Source organism: Stegodyphus dumicola, chromosome 1 (genome assembly GCF_044657685.1).
Source record: "Stegodyphus dumicola isolate Sdum_Otavi_A_Nest chromosome 1, ASM4465768v1".
In the NCBI taxonomy this organism is placed as follows: domain Eukaryota; kingdom Metazoa; phylum Arthropoda; class Arachnida; order Araneae; family Eresidae; genus Stegodyphus; species Stegodyphus dumicola.
In genome coordinates this window covers 97997349-98021902 of record NC_140768.1, presented here as the reverse complement: position 1 = coordinate 98021902, position 24554 = coordinate 97997349, and the positions used below count along the sequence as shown (strand labels likewise).

The 24554-nt window shown below is 31.4% G+C and overlaps 1 protein-coding gene across 12 annotated transcripts in view; it reads right to left on the bottom strand.

Moving 5' to 3' along the window:
• Positions 1–24554, bottom strand: part of LOC118185892 (bromodomain-containing protein 3-like) — a 219197-nt gene that overhangs the window by 135325 nt on the left and 59318 nt on the right. For all 12 annotated transcript variants that reach the window (XM_085817974.1, XM_085817949.1, XM_085817948.1 and 9 more), the window contains 5 exons: positions 15855–15932; positions 13849–13888; positions 11993–12217; positions 11650–11796; positions 6131–6199 (listed from right to left, as the gene is read on the bottom strand). In XM_085817974.1, the coding sequence (XP_085674100.1) occupies positions 6131–6199; positions 11650–11796; positions 11993–12217; positions 13849–13888; positions 15855–15932 (559 nt within the window). The remainder of the gene's footprint in view (positions 1–6130; positions 6200–11649; positions 11797–11992; positions 12218–13848; positions 13889–15854; positions 15933–24554) is intronic.

Here is a 24554-nt window from a genome sequence, read left to right as displayed (position 1 = left end):
AGAGCGGTCGAAAATCGGGAGAGTTGGCAACTCTGATATAATAATGTTTCTTTATATGATGTAATATATTCATAAAACATATTTTATTTTACACCTGTTTTTAGACCATAAGTTGTTTATATTCATTAGGATACATATGGTCCATGTGGAAAGTTTTATGTACCAATAAAATCATTACTTCATTCAATTATACATCAAATTTATTTATTTTAGAATACATATCCTCGAATCATAAGGCACTCAAACTAATTTAAGTGGGTTGTTAGGTTAATACAAGCTGTGCATATTTGGATGCAAAAGGTGTTTAATTTGTTAAAAATGCCACTTATTTTTAATTCAAAATTCACTTTTTAAAATAAAATCCATGGTAAATAACCAGTTCAAGCAGCTAATGTTAAATGATGAAATAATAATTGTGCATATATCCATTTCCATTATTTAAATACAGTACTGTATGAATAAAATGTTCTCATGTTTTTTATTATTTATTTAAAAGTCGTCTGTGGAAAATATGCACCCTAAAAAGTTCCTACTGAACAAGATTCCTAACTTTTCCCTCTCTTTCAGAAACAGGCTTTAGCAGAGCCAGTACTTTGCTATGGGAAACAAAAAAACAGGCTGAATATTTTTGAATGAGGTCACATAAGAATTAAACAATTTAATGCCAAATATTAAAAGCAACTGTGTAGATGATGCATCATATGCAGTCATCCAATTTTTTAAAATCAAATTTTTGTGCAATTAGAATTTGTGATTTTGCTTCTAAAAAATTAGTTAAGAAAAAGTCGGGAGAAATATATTGTAAATCGGGTTGGCGAGAAAGCGGACAAAAATCGGAAGTCTCCCACCTAAATCGGGAGAGTTGGCAGCTCTGATGAAGGCAAAGTGAGAGAAATTGATTCAACCTGTTTTAATTATGAGTACTTCAAATTACAAACAAACAGTACCAAACAGAAAACTGTTCAGAGAATTTGATTTTTCAAACAGACTAAAAAGTATTAAAGATAACAAATAACAGCATTTACTTGTGAAAAACATACAAATTTAATAACATTAATGAATAAGAATAAAGAGCTACTTTCAAAAGATTATATGAAAGGATTCCTCACATTGCAAAGTTTAAAATGAGGAGCCAACTCATGTTGAAAACCAGATGCTTAATAAATTTAGAGGAATAATAAAACATGATTTTTACACAAATGATATGAAACAAAAAGTCCCAATGAATAGTTAAAAATAAAGAATAATTTGCAGTTAAAATAAGTAAAATCTCAAAATACCAAACAGAAAACTGTTCAGAGAATTTGATTTTTCAAACAGACTAAAAAGTATTAAAGATAACAAATAACAGCATTTACTTGTAAAAAACATACAAATTTAATAACATTAATTAATAAGAATAAAGAGCTACTTTCAAAAGATTATATGAAAGGATTCCTCACATTGCAAAGTTTAAAATGAGGAGCCAACTCATGTTGAAAACCAGATGCTTAATAAATTTAGAGGAATAATAAAACATGATTTTTACACAAATGATATGAAACAAAAAGTCCCAATGAATAGTTAAAAATAAAGAATAATTTGCAGTTAAAATAAGTAAAATCTCAAAATTTAAAAACATTTATTAAAACAAGTATTTTAAATAAACCAACTCTAAAAGTGTTTTAAAACAAATAAAAAGTTAAATACATCTTAAAAGATTAATAATTCTAAATGCAGATCTTTTCCCATACCAGATGTAACATTAGAACCACAAATATGTTTAACAATGATTTTGTAAAATGAGAAATCAAGTGAAATAAGATGCATCATGAAAGACATTATAGTGTATTAAAATGCTCATTCTCTCAATTTTTTAAAAGCGTTGTCTTCTAGTGTAGCACATTTTGGCAATTTGTATGCAGATTACTAGAAATGCATTCCAAACATAGGCTGAAAATATCTTTTAGAATTTTGTTTATTTTGAGACTAACATTCATAACTTTGCAAACAGTCAGGTTCCACACTTCAGGGATTCACTGCAAAAATCAGTGAAAAGATGCTGACCATTCATGTATGACTTTATTTAACTGGTGCTAACATTCATAACTTTGCAAACAGTCAAATTCCACACTTCAGGGATTCACTGCAAAAATCAGTGAAAAGATGCTGACCATTCGTGTATGACTTTATTTAACTGGTGCTATCACCAAAACTAGCTTTTCCAAAATGGCAATTTGCTGCATACTTTGGTATTAAACCTACCTCCCAAACTCCAAGTGGAAAGGAGGATTAATTTCAATTGGATTTTTAATATTTTGATGGAAATCACAGCTACTATACAAAATTAGGATGACTGTCATGCTTACTTTATGGATGCTGCATTTTTGTGTAGTAGGATATATTTCAGATAAACGTTTTTTATATAGTCATCTCAACTAAGCATAAAATTTAGAATACATACAGTGGATGGACAAAAATATGGAAACACCTTGTGAAATGCATGTTTGAAAAAAAAGATTGATTTTAATGAAATATGTAGGTGGCGCTGGCGTTTTTGACTACTGACGCCACCTATACAACTTCGTAAATGTGCTAAACAGTTCAGTTCTTGTCGGAGAACTGTTAATGTGAGATTGTCGTTGCATTATGTCAGAGTTAACAGACTTCGAATGTGGGCAAATTGTTGGAGCTTTTGTATGGTAGGTGCTTCCGTAAGCAAGGTAGCCGAGGTGTTTGGTGTTTCAAGAGGTACTGTATCGAAGATTTATTCCGCATATTTGAAAAGTTTGAAAGCATATTTGAATGTTGTGTTACCGAACCCTGTGAGTCCCAAAACAATTAGAAGGGAGCTTCATAAACAGGGAATTGCTGGCCGTGCTGCAATTGAGGAGCCACTCAACAGTGATGCTAATGCCCATAACAGGAAAAGGTGGTGTTTAAGTCATAAAGCCTGGACTATAGAGCAGTGGAAGCGAGTAATATGGTCTGACGAGTCTTCTTTCACATTGTTTCCAACTTCTGGCCGAGTTTACGTCTGGAGAATGCCATCTCAAGCCTATAATACAGACTGCTTGTTGCCAAGAGTGAAACATAGCGGGGGTTCTGTTATGGTTTGGGCAGCCATATCGTGGTTCTCTGCTAGCCCCATGATAAATGTGTCAGGGCACATGACTGCCAAGACTCATGTGAACATTTTGGCCGATCAAGTTCATCCCATGGTACAAACTTTCATCCCCGATGGTGATGGTGTCTTCCAAGACGACAAAGCCCCTGTTCACACAGCTCCCATTGTCCAGGACTGGTTTTCTGAGCACGAGGATGAGTTGTCCCATCTTCCCTGGTCACCACAGTCACCAGACCTGAATATTATCGAACCTTTGTGGTCTACATTGGAACGGAAAGTGTGTTCTCGTTATCCCCCGCCAACATCGTTATCTGAACTTGCCAAGGGAATATTATACCACAGGAAGAATGGTATAATATTCCCTTGGCAAACATACAGGAACTGTATTTATCCATTCCGAGAAGCTTGCAAGCTGTTTTGGATGCCAACGGGTTTCCTACACCATATTAAGCAAAGAAACATGTTTTTTTAAAGGTGTTTCCATATTTTTGTCCAACTCCTGTAGCCTATAATGGGATCACACATCAGAATATATGTATGAGAGAAGATGGGCACTTTTGATTTAGTGAGAGTTCTGGATTTCATTTTCTTATGTTGAAGAAAAAAAGAAAGAAAGAAAGAAAAAGATGCATAAGCATACTTGTTATTTCTTTTACATAATTCTTGCACAGTTTTGGTATGGATTTTACATTTTCACAACAATTATCATATAGTACGAGATGTCAAGACACACATCATACAAAAATATAAGAAATCTTAATATTTTTTTTTTATAATTGAAAAACATTTTGTATCAATCAGATGACTTTCTAAACATTCCCTGATTCGCAGCATAGATATTTAATAAATTCAAATTATTCAACAAATTCATCGTTCGACAAGAAATGTAGATCAGAATCAGAACTACCACTAAAAACAATACAGAATTTTAGCGCTGAAGCATTTACTAATCCTACTCATTTGAAAAAAGGATAAGGCAATGGCTGGTATTATTAGTTTTATAGAATTACCGTATTTGATGGCATATAAGAAACACTTTTTTTCCTAAATTTGGTCTCAAAAAAGTTACCTGCATCTCATACGTGAAGGACACAGGTTAACTTTCAATACTGAATGCTATTTTTAGTCCGGATAAAGGTATAGACAGACATAACTTTTCCTACATCTGCCATAATTATTTTGCGCATGCGCGAAATATCTGTCGCCAAAAAGCGCTAAAGCTCGAAGCTGATGTCGAATTTGCCCTTCGCGACCTAAAATTGAAATGGAGCCAACAGATTTCCCGCAAAATCGATAACAGACCCTCTGCAGAAATAAACTCATAATCCCGATATCCCATACATATAGTATGTGCAAAAGAGAATAAACTCCGTAGAAGGTGATAAAAAATTAATTTATGGCTTAATTGAAACAAACACAGAAATTAAGTTAAGCAAAACCGTGTAAAAACAAATTGAAATGATAAAACAAAACTTAATTTTCATGTGAATTTTCAGCGCTGACTCTCCCATTCTAGAAATTTCAATTTGTTTCAGACAAAGACCACATTTAAGGATTGCTATCCATCAATATCCAGTCTTTGTAGTCAGCTTGATGAAGCCACAGTTTATTGAAAATGCACTTTCCAGGCATCTCGTTTCTATTGGCATCGGAAGGGTTGTTGCTTTCCAGGTTGGGATTGCTCTAATTTTGGAAAATATTTTCAGACCCCCCCCCTTTTTTTTTCTCGAGCCCCTTCATCATCACTTTCGCCTCTAAAAAAAAATTCCGGCTTCGTGTTTTCGTCACAATCTGCCTAAATTTATTCATAACACCTGTTTCGAAAGATTGCGTGAATAGCCAATCAGACACCGATACTTTCGTTCGGGTAGTTAATTTTTTTTTTTTTTTAATCGTTTGCAACGCAAATCCATCAAAAGATTGGTTAAGAGCCGTGTAATTTTAATTCCATATTCATGAGAAATCATAATTCACACTTAGAATGGCAATCATTAGAAATGATAAGAAATGTCAAATGAGTAAAATTAAGGATCATTTATTCATTTTGGCCAAAATTAAGGACTTTTAAGGACCAAAAATCACTTTTGAAAAAATTAAGCACTTTTAGGGACTGTACGAACCCTGCATTTAAGGAAAAAGTGCGAGAACAATGGAACAAGTGGATAGGAGAGCCACATAATGCCCTCACACCCTCAGGTAGAATGAAGCGGCCCTCTATTTCACAAGTGTGCGAGTGAGTAAAAAGATCTTGGGAGGACGTAAAGGCTAAAGTAATTGTTAAGTCCTTTAAGAAGTGCGGAATCAGTAATGCTCTTGATGGAACAGAAGACGACGCATTATTCGAAGAAGGTGATACTAGCGATGACGATATTCTTGTTTTCGATGATGATCATAGTGAAAAGGATTTTTATGGTTTTGAAAGTGATTAAAGTCGAATTTCATGATAAGCAACTTTTTCCTTGAATCTGTGTTTTTTGTTGTTTTTGCTTTATTTTGTATTATGTATGATTGCTTGTCGTTCATTCATTTATTCATTATTAAAATTTACATGTCATGTTCAAAATAGCTTGACGTTTGTTAATTTTCCTTAATAAAAATATGTTTGGTAATTGCATTCAATGATTGTTTATTTGGCTTTTACGAAACCTGAGAACTAAAAGAAACCACATTTTAAGTTATTGTGGTACTGACTATTGAAACTTGTTTTCCTTATGTGTGGCCTAAATAAGGGTTCGTCTTATATGCCGTCAAATACGGTACTTTATATTTTTTTGCCTCTGCAGAAAAAGAACTGCTACATTACCTCTTTATGCAAGATATATACATACATACATACATCTCTCTACATCTACAGACATCAAACACCATCCCGGTCCAAATGGATATTTCCAGTGAAATATGATACACCAAAATTTTTGTTGAATTAATTATTTCGTATTTCCTTTATTTATTCATCTACTTTTTTAAAAGAGAGGTAGCAGGATATTATGTATATTTTGTTGTTATACTGCTATAATACAATACCTCTTTGGGCAAATCTTGCATCTTTTCAACAAACAGCTTTTCGATAGTCTGAGCCATAAAAACAACATCCTAAAAAGAAATATATTACCATTAAATCATACTACATTGTTTTAAGAAACACATTCATACTGAATACTTTTTGGTCTGATTGCTTCAGATTTATAAATTAACATGTCTCTCTCTTTCTGGTGCAAGTTTTCCCTTGAAATTCAAGAGTCAAATTTTAGTTTCTCTGATCAAACTGAACAAATTCTCTCATCAAAACACGATGAATTAGTAATCAAATTAAGTGTGAGTAAATAAACTATTTTACTCATATATTACAAATTATAATGAAATAGCTGAGAGCATTACAAAAGTAAGCCTTCCACAAAGTATACGAAAAAAAAACACATATGAGAAAAATGTATCTGCATCATATATAAGGTAGAGTTTTAAAAAGAAATATTAAACTCAGAATGACCTGTTCATTCCACAAACAAATCTTATAAAAGCACTTAATTCATTTCACCATACTTTTACCTTTACTTTTCTAGTAGCAAGTCCTGAAAATTTTTAAAATACCCACATAATTTTTCCCTTCTTCAATTTTTTCCCTTACTTAAAAAACAAGCTCCCCTAAATTTTAAAATGGAATCATACATATAGTAATTGTTTCATCTTCACAAATTACCTATAAAGATAAACCTTCATGAACTACCTGCAAAAGTCTCATCAAACCTTTTCATTTTAAATATGGAACTTTATGCCAGTCTACTACAAGAATTAACTATCACAGCAAAATAAAATCGAATTCACATTCAGTCTAAATTTTTGCTGTGTCGTGTGTACATTCATTAACCTTCTTTAATTATTCATGGCTGTTTTGAGGCCCAAGAAGTACAACAAAATGAACAACATTCAAGCTACATGAAACTAGAAATGAAGATATCTTATTAGACACTGCAATGTTAATAATTTTACTGTGTATTCTTATTGGAATATAAGCTTCTTTTAAAATAATAATTTTGTGATAGTTCCCTATAGTTTGTCCACGACTACTTTAATTTGCTATGTTCTTACTGTAATCACAACTTTTAGATTAAATTATTGACATCATTTTACTCTCTGGACCTGGACTTTTGGGTGATAAAATTAATAAAGAAGTGGGAAAATATGGAAAGAAATACGGTAGTTTTCTTAAAATGTTGAAAAATGAAACCATTGAGTAACGATTTACACTGGATTTAAAAAGGTATTTTATTAATACAATTCTAACATTATAGCATAAAGCACATGATGTGATGAATTCTATATAATAGGCATATAATGCAATGTTTCTTTAAGTTTACCTTTTCCTTTAAACAGTTCGTGTCTTAAATCTGCATTTTTAACAATGTCTCCTTTCATTGCTCCTAAGGATATTTCCTTGACACTTTTGTATAGCTGTAGCTGATATTCTTGTTTCTGAAAAAAATTGTTTTCCCTAACTGTCCATCCAAGGGATTGAAAGTCATGTTAACTTTAATTTCTTTGCTTTATTTTGGAAGAGTATTTTTATATAAACCAGACAATAATTAAAACTAAAAAGTGAAATGCACAACTGAGAATTCTTCACTAGTATAATGGTTAAAAGCAATGCATTTTTATTAATACTTTTGAGTTACATTTCATCTGGATGGATGAGATTCAAAAGGAACTGTCCCACAAGCATCATTAAGTCTAACTTTAGGCTACGTTCAGACGGCGGCATAAAGGCCATAGGGGCGTAGTCATAAGGGCATAAAATAAGCCAATTCTGTTCACACTTGCGAGAACGGGGTGTAAGCCGTGGCCAATGAGAGAAGCTAAATTTGCGCATGCGTGAATGTGTCTGCAATTTTCCCATGCTCTTCTGCTCGATTGATTTCCCGTGATGCTCTGCTTGTTTTGTAACAGCGAAATCTTCTGTAGAAGGCCACTTCGTTTTAGCTTCGCTCTGATTGGTCGACACTTATCCCAAACTCGACAGCAATGGAATTCTTAATTCTTTACGCCCCCATCTGAATGAAGCTTTAACGAAAAAATACACACAAAAAAAAGTTTAAACCTTAATGTCATAATTTTTTTATTATTTTAGATTATTACTAATACTACGATATATGTTAAAATGAGCACTTGATAATCTTTTTTCTTTACTTTACATGAAAATATATAAAACAAATTTCTTACTTTGAGGAAGAGTTTTCGAAGCCCTATTCGAATTATTTCAGAGTTTTAAATGACAAAATATATTAATAAATATTAAAATAAATTAAAAAATACAAGAAAGACTATTTAAAAGAAAAAATAACATGGGAACTAGAAGGCTGGAGACTCGGTGAACTCGGTCTCTGACTAGAAATATTGCTCTCTAAATAAATCATGACTCTCATCCATGTCACTAGCTGGTTCATTAATGTGAGTATATCCTTCCTTTGATAAATAATGCTTTCTCAACATAATAAACTAATGTCAAAGTTTTCTAATATAAAAACCACTTTCTTGCCATAATAAAGTAATATGTCAAAGTTTTCTAAAATAAAAAGGAAATACGTGAAATATAAGCGATAAAAGCAATGCAGACTATAATAGAACAGCACATGGTAACCATAAGACCCTACAAAATATACAAAAAAAAGGGGGGGGAGAAGAAGAAAAGAAAAGAAAAATCAAAAAGATATCAGAAATGTAAACGTTTAATGGCTCATGGCGAGTTACATATTGAGCTCTGTTTGTTCACATTACCCTTTGCCCCTTCCCCCGTAACAGCTGATACCAACGTTATACAGAATGTGATCAAACCAGGGTTCATAGTTACATTTTGGTTAAAAAAATAAGCACCTATAAGGACTTTTCAAGCACATTTTAAGAAAAAAATAAGCACCTGTGTAATTGCATTATACACAACTGCATAACCTTAAAAATTAGACTCGTAATTTAAAATATGAGAAATACAGTATTTATTAAGAGAGAATAAGCCATGGAAAATAATTACTTCAACCATGGAAAATAATTACTTTTTTTTAAATTTTAAATAACAGTTCAATTTACAGAACTAGTTTACAATGAGAGAAAAAAAAAACTATGCAGAACTAAACTATATTACAAGATTTAATGATGAAATTTCAGTTCAAAATAGAGGAAATAAATAATAATAAGGCATATTTATTCTATTCGCTTGGAACTTAAAAAATACAATTTATTTTTCCACTTATATTGATATTTAATTAATTTCAATCTAAATTCTTAACATTTTCTAAATGTTCATTGTATATCAGTTTTCTCTTAACAGATATTGCAAGCAAAGTAATTTAAGTAAAAAAGAGGAACATTTCTGAAATCAGAAGACAGAAATTTGCTTCATGCAGTCATCCTTTAACAGTAAACTTCAAGTATAACTACCCGGACATTTTGAAATTATGCCTTCCTGGTGCCGATCTTGGCGCTAAAAAAGAATCGCCAAAAATATAAGGGGCACACAATTGTACACTTTTACCCCCCTCCCTAGATTTAGCTAAAATAAGTTTTCTGGAGCTTATATTAGATTTATCATACCAATTTTAAAGTGCGGGATAAAAATAGCTTTTTATGTAAGAAAGCTAAATGTAGCCATTGAATGGGAGAAAATGATTTTGAAATATTCTGTTTTTATTAGAGCTGAGTGAAGTAATACAGTCAAAAGTCATTAATCCAGACTCGTCGGGACTTCGGCGAATCCGGATTATCGATTTTTCTGGATTATAGATCATCAGTTTAAATCTGGTAAGATGGCATGCAGAAATTATAAAATTAAAAATATGAAACCGTAATTTATGAAATAAAGAACAGTTATGATCTAAAGGGTATTAAAATTTACAAAAAAAACAAAAACAAAAAAAAAAAGTATAATATTTATTTCTTTACTTTATTAAAAATTTTTTCAATGTAAGTTGTTTAAGTTGCTTCGTTTTTTATGTGATAATACATTCTCTTTAATTCTATAAACAGACATAATTTCTTGTTCAGTTACAAAGTTCCGCTGTTCAAGTCCTATAGTTGCTGTGTCTACCGACTAATTTGTCAATCAATATTTTTTCGTTTTCAATAACCTCTGTCACTTTCTTCGCTATGGGAAGCGAATTATAATGACGAGGCATTTGATTTAAATCATATCAAAGATGGAGTACATCGAGATGAAATACTACATTTAATAAGGAATTATAAGCCCAATAAAATAAAAACATCTGCCCTGAAGATAAGGATAGTGCTGACAGATCAACTTCCAATTCATTGCGCAGTGGCGCTGCGGTGTTAAAGATAAACAAAGTTTAGATAAACAAATGTTAAAGTTTAGATAAACAAAGGATATGCCTTTATTCATTTTTTGTAGCAATTCCACTTTTTGTTTAATGAACTTCGAAACATACTTTCGCTTTGTAGATCATTTACATATTAATAAATATATATCAGAAATTCTATTGGACATAATCGAAAGTTCAAGCTTACTTTTATAAAATTGCTCTAACAGTCTGCAAAAAATAATAAGCCAGATCCAATTCGAAGATTAAGGAACAACGCAATCTGCAACATTAACTGAAATAGATAATTAAATAATTTTAGCTTAGCTTATACCGTCCATTATACATTAAACGTGCACTCGTAAACGTATTTTGTGCACACGCACAAGCATATTCTCAGCCGTAAAGGGCCGTAAACGCGACGCATGCGCAGAAAGTTTGAAGCTTTGATGTCCGGATTATAGATGATTTTGGATTATGGATGTCCGAATTAACGACTTTTGACTGTACGTATAATCCACATTACCCTTATTTGAATACTTGCTAAAAGAATTGATGCATCTAGTATATAATATACATCATAAGGCTCTCACGATCTTTTAGTTATTAGTCAACAAAAATGTTTAAAAATGTGATCTATACATATACATTAAGAGAGAAATATACTTGAACTGAAAGTAAGAAAACTCTTTAAAATGCTAAAATTATGTTTGTACATAACCAAAATGTTTGCTTTTTGCGTCAAAATATTCTAAAATGTATGACATCCCTTTTACATTAGACTTCCTACATTGCCTTCCTCTCTTTAATGTGTACTAGAATTTGCTTTAATCACAGTTAATATAAATTATCTGATGTATAAGATCTGACTTTTTTAAATCTATGATATGGTATGTACTATATTTTAACAAGATGTTAATTAAAATAAATAAAGCATGCTTTTATAACACTTATATTTACAAATAATAACTAGTTGTAGCTACAGCTATTTGATACACATTTGATCATAATCAGGAAAACTGAAAATGAAAGTTTTGTAAAACTTTAGAATTAAGTAATATATTAAAGTCCAAATAAGAAGAAGATAAAAGATACTCTATAAATGCAGGATTATACCAAACTTCTACCAACTGTTACATTAACACAAATGCAACCATTCACAAATCTTTAAATGTATTTTTAAAGTTTCTGAAGCACTGTAGAGTATAACAGAAACTAACCATGCAATTAATTATTACTTACTTCACCAGCTTTATTGTACCGGTAACAGTTATAAAACATAACTTGGAAGTCCTTAATACATTCATTAACATCATAGTAGAAACAATTTTCAATCCTCTTTTTAATGGTAGTCAAATCCATTGGATATTTAATAATGCTATGGTAATCCTGTAAAGTAAAATGTGTCTTAATGTACTTCCTTTATACTCATTCAGAATTTAAAATACTTTTTAACATTTAATTACATTCACATATTAGCAAAATTAATGAAAAAAATAATTTTCAGAAAATACAAAAATAAACTATTTTTCTCCATATTTATTTTATAATTCCAATTTGTCAACTAATTGCAAATTATACATACTGGAAGTTCCAATTTCACAGCATCAACTGGTGATTGAAATGGCCACACATACTGATGTTTTAATATAGCCTTCAAAACTGTTTTAAGTACAAATTGCAAAGAATTTGTATTCTTGTGCGGCTTCCCTTCTGGTGGTATAACTGGTGGCTGAACAATGCCATTTACTGGCTCCATACCAAGATCCATTGCCTCAAACTCTGCCACTGCTGCTTCATCATTGATGTTCTTAAAAAGCAGAAAAAATGTTATAACACACAAACACACATATATATCAAAATTAGTTATAAAAGCAATGCTTATAATTTAAAATTCGGTTCAAGTTTAACATAAAAAAAGAGAGAGAACATTTTTATTTCTCATTTTTCAATTTTACTTCTCATTTCGCTCTTCTTTCAATAAATTTGTTATTTTTTTGATAATTTGTTTACATTTGTCCTTTCCACTTTTGAACAGTAAATGTTGATGAAATTCAAGTTGATTCATATGAAAAAGTTAGTAATGCATTCAAAATTGGATACACCAGTCTGAGTTTATTTTCTTTCAGATGCTTATCAAAATACAGATTAAATGCATTATTAGTTTAAGTAAAATTTAATTAAAAAATTATCTACATTAACTTATTACTGCATTTTAATTACAGTTCGTTAATTTATATTAATTTACATAATAAAAGCCTTCCATACTTAAAAAAAAACTCAAGTTTTGTTTTTACAAGTTTCAAGAACATTGAGAAAAATCTCAAAACATTTATACTATGAGCTACGGAAGAATTCAGTTTTTATTTAATATCTATCAGTCGGCAACACTCAACAAAAGCTACATAAAGAAACTGACAAGTCATGTTTCAAACACACTTTTTTATTTAAATAATTAATATTTAGTAATTTTATTTGATGATTATTTAATACCTTGCACAATATAAGGATTATTTAATACCTTGCACAATATAGGCCAATTTAAAACTTTAAAAAGCACTAATTTTTAACTGAACAAAATATATTACACAAAATTATTTTTTAATATATAAATGATTGTTTTTCCCCTCTATGCACTCAATTCCGCACATTTTTTAATGCAGTCTTTTTAATACATTTTTTAATGCTCCTTCCGCACATTTTTTAATGCAGTCTTACTTTTTTTTTTTTTTTTTTTTTTTTTTTTTTTTTTTTTTTTTTTTACTTTTAAAGCAATACGATGTACGCTTCAATTTTCTCCAAATTCCTAGTTATACATATACACATACCAATACTAAAACCATTCGTATTGAAATGTCTGCATGAAAACAATGTAGAAAAATTATTAGAATAGCTGGGAACCTTGCTATAATATATTATATTATGGAAATTTATCCCAGTTTTACAATTCAAGGAGCAATAAAGCAATGCATTCTATTGCTACAAAGAAATGTATAATGAGAAAAATTAAAGGGAAATAAGGATGTATACCTTGATACTGAAGTTTTTAGAGGGATTAAAATGAATTATTTAAAAAAAAACATGCATTTATTTATTTATAACAAAGATACTTGATTTATTAATTGCATTTTATTTAACAACAACGGGGGGGGGGGAGAACAGAGGGGGGGAAACATTTTTGCAACCAATCATCACTTCAAGTAGCCCAATTTCAAACAATCCTTCGCACTGTCAACTATTTAAATTATGCAAGGTATTGCTGCACTTGAATTAAAAATTTAAAAGCTAAATTTTCATTACACAGCAATGAGTGGGGCATTTTACCATGCAACAAAAGTCAGCAGTAAATTTATTAAATCACTACTTAAAATGAAATAAATAAATAAATAAGTTGCAGATTAATTAAAAATATACTTTTGAAAATCCTAAAGCAAAACTTACCACAAATAACGAAGAACGGCCATCCTTCGTTCCACCCATCCTGAAATTAAAAAAGCATTTAATTACTCTATATTGATGAACAAAATTATTTCTGCCATTTTAAAATAAATCATTATTTAAAAAAGAAAAATAATTTAAAGCAAAATTCATCCTACAGAAACTCAGCAACTCAAGATATTAAAAATATAAATGGAAAAACAACAGATAAAAACTAGATATGCTAGCATGAAAATATAATCTTCATAATTAATTCATTACATCCGATACATCTTAAATGCAATAAAAAAAGGAAATACAAATGGATTTTTATAAAATGTACCTTTCTTAAAGCCTTTTCAAACTACTTTTTTTCTCCTAAATAATGTACACTAGTTGAACTTTAATTTCAACTAATATACATTAAAAATTACATTCACATTTCTTCTCACAACCCAATTTTAAAACTGTTTTTATTACATTTAATGATGTCAATATAATATTTTTCTTTCTCTCAGCTTGATGCCAAATTTAATGAACCAAATTAATCTCTTGTAATTTAGAACCTAAATTTCAGCTGAAATATAGAAATTACAGTTTAGAATTCACACAATACACATTTTTGGATTCATAGAAAAGATATAAACAGATAAGTTTACAAAAGAAATTTTTACTGTACCCTTTAAATATAATGTGTAAGTTTTACGAGAAATTTTTGAAAAAAGTAATAGTTTTTCATTAAAATGCAGGTCATTTAATTAAGATTTACTTTGTATCAAGAAGATAAAACTTTAAATAAGACAATTACAAGAAAATACAAGTATTAGCCTCTATTATATTAGAACACCATTTTCAAACACTTGACAATATAGTAATGAATTAAAAGTCATCTCTGAAATAATAGTCATCAATCAGTCTACTCATGTTTCCTATACTGGGTAGTTGGACACATGCTTGAGATATTTTGAATTAGCCACATTGGCATTTAGTAATTAATTTTAAAAAAATAATGTAAATTAAAAGTTTTGATAATACGAATTGATTCAAAGATGGCACATTAGCCCAGTTATAAAATTTATTAATTCTATTTAATAATATTAACAGTCCATTTTAAACTTACAAAGCTGTAAAACTTAATTTAAAAACACTGGGTCAGTACATACTATCCAATATTTTTCTGTTTCATTTAGTATAAGAAATTTAATATCAATTTCAATTTGTAACGGAAACAGAGTTTGACATTTTCTTTATCTTAACATTTTACCAACCAATCGCCTATTAATTGGCTTTTTATCACCAACGCCTACTGACCGATAGCCTATTAATCGGCTTTTTATCGGCAATGCCTACCGACCAATAGTCTATTAATTGCCTTTTTTCCACCAATGCCTACCAACCGATAGCCTATTAATCGGCTTTTTTCGCCAACATCTACCGACTGATAGCCTATTAATTGGCCCCCCCCCTTTTTTTTTTTTTGCCAACACCTGCCGACCCATAGCCTATTAATCGCTTTTTCCTCGGGGCTATCTAAAAATAGCCTATAATAGAAGAAGGCATGGATGTCTGTAAATGTATGGTGTCGCTGCGGCACGGCGACACTCTAAATATGCAGTGAACCGAAAGTCTTCTCGTGTGGTTTGGTGGAAGGAGAGAGGAGTGGGAGGCCCTCGGAACCGTCCCTCCTGGGGTGCTCTCCATCAAACTTGGGGGCAAAACTGAGCTGTCACCTGAAAGGTGCTTAAAGCTGTTGCCAACGGCAGGTGTAATTTAGCACTTTTTGGCATGGGGGATTTTCATGAGCTTGGGCTGACTACGTCAGACAAGTGAGCATAAGCAATAACAATAAACACAAGAGTTTGGTATTCACGTGTGCTTTATCGCTGATGTGTCAAAAAAGTAAAGAGGTAAATCAAGTTACACATATCTAACTGACATATTAAGGATGTTTAACTTTATTCCCAAACATTTACACTCACAATCATGAAACTCGTAAATAATTAAGCAATTTTACTACAGAAAAAACTCACCTGCTTTCAAGGGGATTCTTTTTGGATTTCATAGGCAAAAGTGTTTTGTTAGCAGGCTTCTTTTTGGGAGTACTGGGGCTGAGGAGGAAAAGACACTTTTACAGAAACTGCATTGCTTACAACTATATTAAATCAATCTACTAACTATATAATACACAGAACAGTCAAATATGCATCAGAAATTAAATGCACTTTCTTATTTAAAGATAAAAAAAAAAAAAATAAACACTTTTTGTTGCTAAATCAATGATATACTCTGACATAATTCAAACTGTAAATATTCTGATATTTTATATTCTTTAAAAGCTAGGACTTAGAATTCAAAATTAGAAATGGTGACACCTAATGAAGTCGGGAAAGATGACCAAACTTAAATAAATGAAAAATAATTAATAAGAATATTAAATAAAAAGTAGAGTTAAAAAAATTTAAAATAAAAGTGCTGGAGTTCTACTTTGGGGCTGTGGTTGGAATAACGATTTTTCTCAAAGACTGAGAAATACAAGAGCTGATTGTTAAAAGATTACAATTACTTCAAAGTAGAATTTTTGGTCCAATAAAAATTATTACAATTCAAAGAGTTATCATGATTGTTCAAATCTCCTTTCAAAATAAAAATGTTAACATGCACGCACACACACACAAATAATATATATATATTAGAAGATTCACAAATGTAGGCATGGGGTTTGAACTGTAAGTTAGGAATAAAATTAAGACTTTTTGGCTTATATTTTTGTAATGCATGTAATTAAGGCATTGTAATTATATAATAATTAATTGACATTTCTAAGTTCCCCATCAGTTTTTATAACAAAATTTTTATAAATATGTTCTTTTTGATCACATCAGGGAATTAACTCTATATCTGAAAATTAAGTCAAAATTTTATGTATTAGTTTTCTGCGATTAATGCAATTCTTTCAAACATCCAAAGGAAATTAAATATGATCATACCTAAACATTATTGTGAATTTTTGAGAATCTAATTCCCCTTGATAAACCAGCTCCTCCAGGAATAATAATTTATGTAATGAATTGTTCTAATTTTTTATACATATATATGAGGGTAAGGTGAAAAGTTCTCAGCCTAACCCAGAGATGGTGCTCCAATCAGCAAAAATTTATGTTTCCCGCCTGGGTGCATGTGTCATTAGTTTGTATGAATAGTTGCAATTTGTTCTTTCCAGCAGTTTGATTACACGAATTTTCGTAGTAAACGTCTTGCATGTTATTCATTAAAATGGATATACTTGAATATTGTGCGGTCATTATTATTATTATTTTGGACGGAATAACCTCTAAGGAAATTCATCCAAAGTTAATAAAAGTTTACACAGAAGTTTTTCTCCTTCCATATCAACCATTAAAAATTGGGCTGCTGAACTTAAACCTGGTCGCACATACTTCGAAGATATGGCATGAAGGATGGCCAAAAACTGCAACCACATTGGAAACCATTTAAAAAGTTCATGATATCGTATTGGACAACAGGCGAGTGAAGGTGAATGAGATAAAGATATCAAAGAATGGGTATCAAATGGGGATATCAAAGAAGTGTGCGAAACAACTTGCACAAATAATTAGGGATGCAAATGGTCTGTGCAAGACAGCTGCCACTTTTGCTGCATGCCAATCGAACTGAATAACAAAATTCAAGAGAAGAGGCCTGGTTCGAAGAAGAAAAATATCATCTTTCACCAGGACAATGCACCTGTGCACAAGGGTGCATTAACGATAGGATAACTGCAGGATCTGGGATACGATTTGCTAGGCCATTCCCCCTATTCTCCTGATTTGGCACCCTCAGACTTCATCTATTCCCAAACGTCAAAAAATGTGTTTCTGGGAAGCCCTTTTGCATCAAATGAAGAAATTGAGAGGGTCATATTTGCAACCTTTCAGACTGTTATTTCCAGGAAGGAATACTGATGTTGGAGAAATGCTGGACCAAGTGTGTTTGTGTAGAAACAGAGATTATGTAGAAATGTAAAATAACTTTTTTTTTTAACTAAAAGTCACAGTTTTTTATTTTCAGGCTGAGAGGTTTTCACCTTACCTTCGTATGTACTACTACTTTCTTTTATTTTAAAATTTACATTTTTGATGCATACTAATACAAATTTTATAATTTCTAAGTTTATTACAAGTTTTTAATAGTTTAATCACTGTTATCTTAAGAAATAACATTTCCTAATTTCAATTTTCAATGGTTCTAAACTTCCTTTCCTAGGAGATAATTCATAAATAGAAAATTAATAATATTGCACGTGTATATATATATAAAGAATGAAAAAAAATTAATGTAAAAATCCTTTACTAAAGCTAATTTATGCTCCTTTTGAACTTTTAATACATATTAAGCAATCAATCCTCTTAAATTACATTTATTTTTAATTCTTTTTAATATTTACATTAAACAGCAAAAGATACAATACAAAATACCTGGTAAGTCAAATGAAAGTAGCAACTTCCCTTACTCACATGGACAAAATCTAGGCAGTAGTCTATTTCATGCCATACATTCTGAAGCATTTGTTCAGTCACCAACACAAGTGCATTACAAATGCGTACTTTAAGTTCTTCAGTGTTTTTGGCCATGGAAGGCATAAACACCTTGTCTTTCACATAATCCCACAGAAAAAAATCGCAGTGTGTCAAGTTTGGAGATCACGGTGGCGAAGAGCAGAAGACATTGTCGACAGCTCCACTTTTACTCATCCAACGCTTTGGAAAATGTTGCTTTAAAAATGTGCGAACCTCCATACTCCAATGTGGGGGTGCTCCATCTTGCTGAAAGATGTAATCTGCGGAACCAGAGTCTAGCTGTGGTATTAACCATACCTCGAGCATGTCTAAGTAAACATTTGATATCACACTTCACTCACTGAAGAAAAAAGGACCGTACAATTTATGTGATGAGATCGCTCAGAACACATTAACTTTCGGCGAGTCTCTTTCATGTTCAATTACAGTGGAAAGCTTCTCCGTACCCCATATATTCAACTGCTGTACCAACTGAGCTTCCCACTTATGTGGAAGGTTGATTTATCACTAAAAATGAGACTATCATCTATTGTTTCAACTTCAATGCTTTCCAGCATAAACGTAGCGTAATTCATAAATTTGTTGTAGTCTTTCTGTTTCAATTGCTGCACAAGTTGAATGATGTACGGTTTCATTTGCAGCCGCTTTCCGAGAACACGTCATACCCCCCCTTTTTTTTTTGGTTGTTGCATTTGTATCTCCCTATTGCCTTTATACATCAATTTCCGTGGGCTTCATTCATACGTGCGGCAAATTCTTTCTACATTATCTGCTGAAATATGTGGCTTTCCACTACTTTTTCCCTTTGCACAGACATTCTGTTTCTTTAAACATCTGATGCCACCTGCATATGTTGTTCGCATTTGGAGGTTCTTGTTTGTAACACTGATGAAATCTTCTCTGCACTGTTATAACAGAATGACATTTTTCAAATTCAAACGCACAGAATGTTTTCTGCACGGGATATGCCATTTTTACTAATGAGACGCCTGCAATGAACAGGTTTCTTGTCGTTGCCGAAGTTTCAACTCGCATGCGTAAGCTCCCGCTTCCCTGCACCCTACATAAAGAAATTTTGTAGTTTCATCTACATTCTGAATTACTCTTATCGATTAATTCTTTTCTTTTAAATAGTTATAGCCATTCGTAACTGCTATATTCATTTTGACTTACCTTGTACACAAAATGAATTTTAAATAACAATAATAATAATAAAGCTACACAAAATATGTACACAGTACAAAGTTCAAGCTCTGGATTTGTCAGGACTTTGACAATTCAGTAAATTTCAAGATTTTAGATCATCAGTTTAAATCTACTAAGATCACATGTAGAAATTAGTAGAAAAAGTATCAAATAGTCATTTATAAAATAATGAACCATTCATGATTTTACAGGAATCAAAACTCTCTCTCACATACACAAGAAAAAAAAAAAAAAAAAAAAACGCTCAGTATTACTTGTTTGCTTTATTAAATAAATACTTCTTTCAATGTAAGTTATTTAATTTTTTTTTTGCTAATACTTTCTCTTTGATTCTTTACACAGACACAATGTCTTGTTCAATTAGAAAGTTCCACAGTTCTAAGATCTGTAATTGCCTAATCAAAACTTCCCACTAAACTGTCAATCATTTATTCTCATAAACCTCGTTGCCACTTTCCTCATTATCAGTAATGATATTTTCTGAATTTAAAACCACACTACAGATTTTGTTGTCTGTTATCCAATTGTTGCATGGGGCTCTGTTATCTCAGTCAAAAAAATTTTGTCATGACAGCTTCAGCTACTGTCACTTCTATGTCAAAATAACGTTACTACTTTGCCTAAATTTTGAAATCACATTTCCTTCAGCCCAAACTGGGTCAATGCCATTTCTTCGCATCAAACTCGCTACACAAGGCAGGTATCAAATATGTATTTGCTTGCAGATTTTGCTACAGTTACTGAATAAGAAAATCTTTTGACATAACTGAAAATTCAAATTTTGATAAGATAGCTGTAATAATAACAGCGTGGAAAAAACAATAAATCAGACCAAAATAGTTAACGAAAACTACAATTTGCTATGTTAACTGAACTGAATTTCTTCTGAATCTGCTAGTAATGCTGTTTTATCAACAACTCGTATTATCTACATCTCTCTCCATACAAATATATTCTGGGACTTCACTTACTGTTTAGATCAGAAAGAAAAATAAAACCTGCCCTAACCACTCCATTAATGTCAATCAATGTACTGTCATGGCCTTGATTCACTAGCAGCATTACATTCTCCATTCTTACATTCTGTATAAAAAAACAAGTTTGGAACAAACACTTTTTGGAATATCTGATATTTAGTGATAAAAAGTAGCATGTATGAACTCGATAACTCAGTAAAAGTGTTTTACTCAACTTTTTCTTTTGATATATTTTTCTAAGAGACTAAGGTATAATAACCATATTTCTAGAATGCAAATTAACATAATTTAACTTTAAAATACAAGTATCCTCCAAAAACATTTATACAAATATATTAACTTGTAATATATGTGTGTTATTCCGCTGCAAAAAGAACTCACATGCAACTGAAAAATATCTATCATAAGTGAACAATGCCTAAATGCACACAACTGTTCATTAGCAACAAAAAGCATCTTGAACTGTTCATTTTTCATTACACACTCTAAGAAATAACTAGTACTATCAAGAACTATTCTATTCAAAAAAGGAGTAGAATAAAAAAGTGGGGAAATACAGTGGAATCACAAACTAATGCATGAAGAACGTTTCTTTTTCAAGGAAAAAGGGGGGAGATGAGAGAAAATAGAAATTGTATTTATGAAAAGCTGAAATGCACCTAAAGTTACACTTATATATATAATTTTAAAAAAATTACATTAGAATCATGACATTTATATGTTTTATTTTGTTCCTTTTTTATTAAGTAAAACAACGGCTTGAAAAAAATAAATAAAAAAAATAGAATTGAGGGTAATTTTTCTTTCATTAATAAGAATCATTATAGCCAATACCAGTGTGCTGCAAATCATGATATTACTTATCTCTCTATACTACTTGCTTTTTAAACAACCTACAATTAAACATAAAATGTATCCTATGTTTCACAACTTCAAAAAATAATAATAATTTAAGCTACATTCTTAAAAAAGTTTTTAAATTCCAAGGTATGACAAATTTATGGCCATGTTGTTTCCAATATAAACAGGTGGAATCTCTAAAGCATTCAATAGTGGATGAAAAAAGAAAAGTTTTAAAAATTATTTTTAAATACAAATGTTTCTTTAAATAATGCTTTTTCAAAATTAATGTGGAGGATAAAAAGGGTAGAAACTGTTTTACACATGAAACAATAGATATATATTTGTGAGGGAAAATTTTATTTTCTGCAAAATACACATTAAAAATTTATTATTCACCTCTCCAACCTATTACATTCCTTTATTTCTTATTACTAATTTCCTGCTTAAATTTCAAAGAGAAGAAAATAGAATAAAATTTAGGAAACATCAAGACAAGTAATAACATATATAATTAGAAACAAAGATGTAGCACATAATAATTAAAAGGGGCATGCAGCTTTTTCAGAATGAAATACCTCTATACACGTTATAAAATAATTTAAAACTGAAAATTACATACTTTATACACTCACTTCCAAAAGTTAAGCACAGAGAGGAAAATGCTAATTTCCGGAAGCCAATCAGAAGTAAAGAGGATATAATTTGCTGCAGAAGTAGATGGAAGTATGCAAATATGTTAGGTAACAGCCAATTGCGCTTTCATGTCAAGAAATATGCAAAAAAGGCAGCCTTATAGGAAGTCAGCTTTATGAAGGGGTACAGAAGTTGATTGTAAGTGCTGATAGAAAACTTTCGTACAAGTTGTTTTCAAGACATGCGTGTTTCTATGACTTCCACAAGACGAATGGAAGATTCGGAGCACTGGCGTGCTGTGGGACGCATTGAAGCAGGACAGTCGATCACAGATGTTGCTCTTTTCTTCGGTGTTCATCATTCTGTAATTTCACGTTTATGGAAACAATTCCAAACCACACAAACAGTTGTCTGAATGCCCGTAGCTGGTCAGCCAAGGTTACAACCCCCACGGAAGATCGATATATTGCTATTGTACCCAAGCGGAATCACAGAGCGACCTCCACACGTGTGACATCTATGGTTACAGCGTCCATTGGTAAGACGATATCTGCATCTACTGTACGCAGAAGATTACATATGAGTGGACTGTATCCCCGGGTACCTCGAGTTTGTGTTCGTCTATTCGTCCAATCAAGAGGGGCACGATTATAGTGTGCCTGAAACATGTCAATTGGAATGTGTCTGATTGGGGCAATGTCATGTTTACTAATGAGTCAAAATTTCCTCTGGAGCCAGATGACAAGCGTATAAGGATATAGTGTGAACGACGAAGACGCAATCAGTCCCAAAACATCACGCATTCCGAGGTGGAAGCATTATGGTGTGGGCAGGTATTTCATTAGGATACTGCACCGACCTGCACATCCTTAAACAGGGTTCTTTGATAGCTGTCTGGTATTGAGATGAAGTCCTAGAACCCATTGTGAGATTGTACGTTGCAGCAGTTAACACTACTTTTGTTTTAATGGACGATAATGCACATCCCCATAGAGATGACATTGTCGATGACTACCTGGAGAGTGAAGGAATTGCGCGTATGACGTGGCCAGCATATTCGCCCGACCTTAATCCCATTGAAAATCTTTGGGATGCTCTTGGTCGTGCTGTATCTTCAGGTTTCCCATTTCCAGTCACTCTTATTCAGCTGGAAACTGCTCTACAAGAAGAATGGCGATTGCTTAATTCTGCGGTGGTTGACCACCTAATTGAAAGCATGATCACACGGTGTAAACTTTGTATACAGATGAGAGATCACATACTCTATTAATGTCCTTTTTCTTCATTTTATGCTGTTTATTTTCACTTTATACATAACTCTGTTTAAGTCTCCAGTATGGCATTATCTGATAACTTACAAAAATTTAATATAGTTTTCATTTCTGTATATAATTACTAATTTTGTTTATGTATAAATATTTTTTTTTTTTTTTTTTTCATTTTACATCTTTGTGTTTAACTTTTGGAAATGAGTGTATATGGCCATAAAAATCTAATATTGTAATTATTCTATCTCGAATGCAGTGTATTCTGTATTAAGGATAGAACAATGCACTAGAATTTTTACTCTAAATATGAAAAATGGAACTACTATTATAATTATTCTATCTTGAATACAATGTAGTCTGTATTAAGGATAGAATAATGCACTAGAATTTTTACTCTAAAACTGACCTATTACATACATGAACTATAAGAAAAAAATTCCTAAGCTTGATTTCTTAAGGGAACTTTTTTTTTTTTTTTTTTAAATTCTTGATTAAATTTTGAATATGAAACATGACTCAAGGTGAAACTATGTAGTAAAAGAGCAGATTAAAATTTTCTTTGCACTTTCATTTGGAAATATATTTACATCGCATACATCTTACAAGTAGGTTACATGGTATGGTACTTTTCCGTTTCGCCGGCGCAAATCTCATCAAGCAGATTTTATTGCCGACACGATATAGTATACACACAAATTATGTAAACAAATGTTAGTTCTAAGAATTTATTTTGAAGACATAAACATTTAAATATCATTTAAAATTTTATAAAAAGCCAATAAATAAAGACAATAAATTTGTAAAAAGACATTAATTTAAGAATTTATTATGCTTTCATGGTTCAACATCCTGATTCGCCAGTTCCTATAATGTAACCCCCAAGTGATCTCATCTCACGTAAACTACGCTACAAAAATCTAATTCTCTCAGTAATTATCTACATTAATTTCAAGTTAAATCTTAATTTGGAATACAAATTTAAAATGCAAGAATTATTTCAATTTGTATGGATAGCTTACTCAGAAATTATGTAAAACCGCAGTGCTTTACTTAGCTAGTGCATTCTCATTAGAATTGATGAATTTAACCCTTGACTTTGCCATTTCTATATTTTCGCCTTCGGGTGAGTGGTGTGATTGCATCCTAATTGACTTAATCACTGTAAATGGCCTTAGGGCATAAAATTGAGCTATCTGGTAAAAATTCTGTGTAAATTTGTGCCAGTA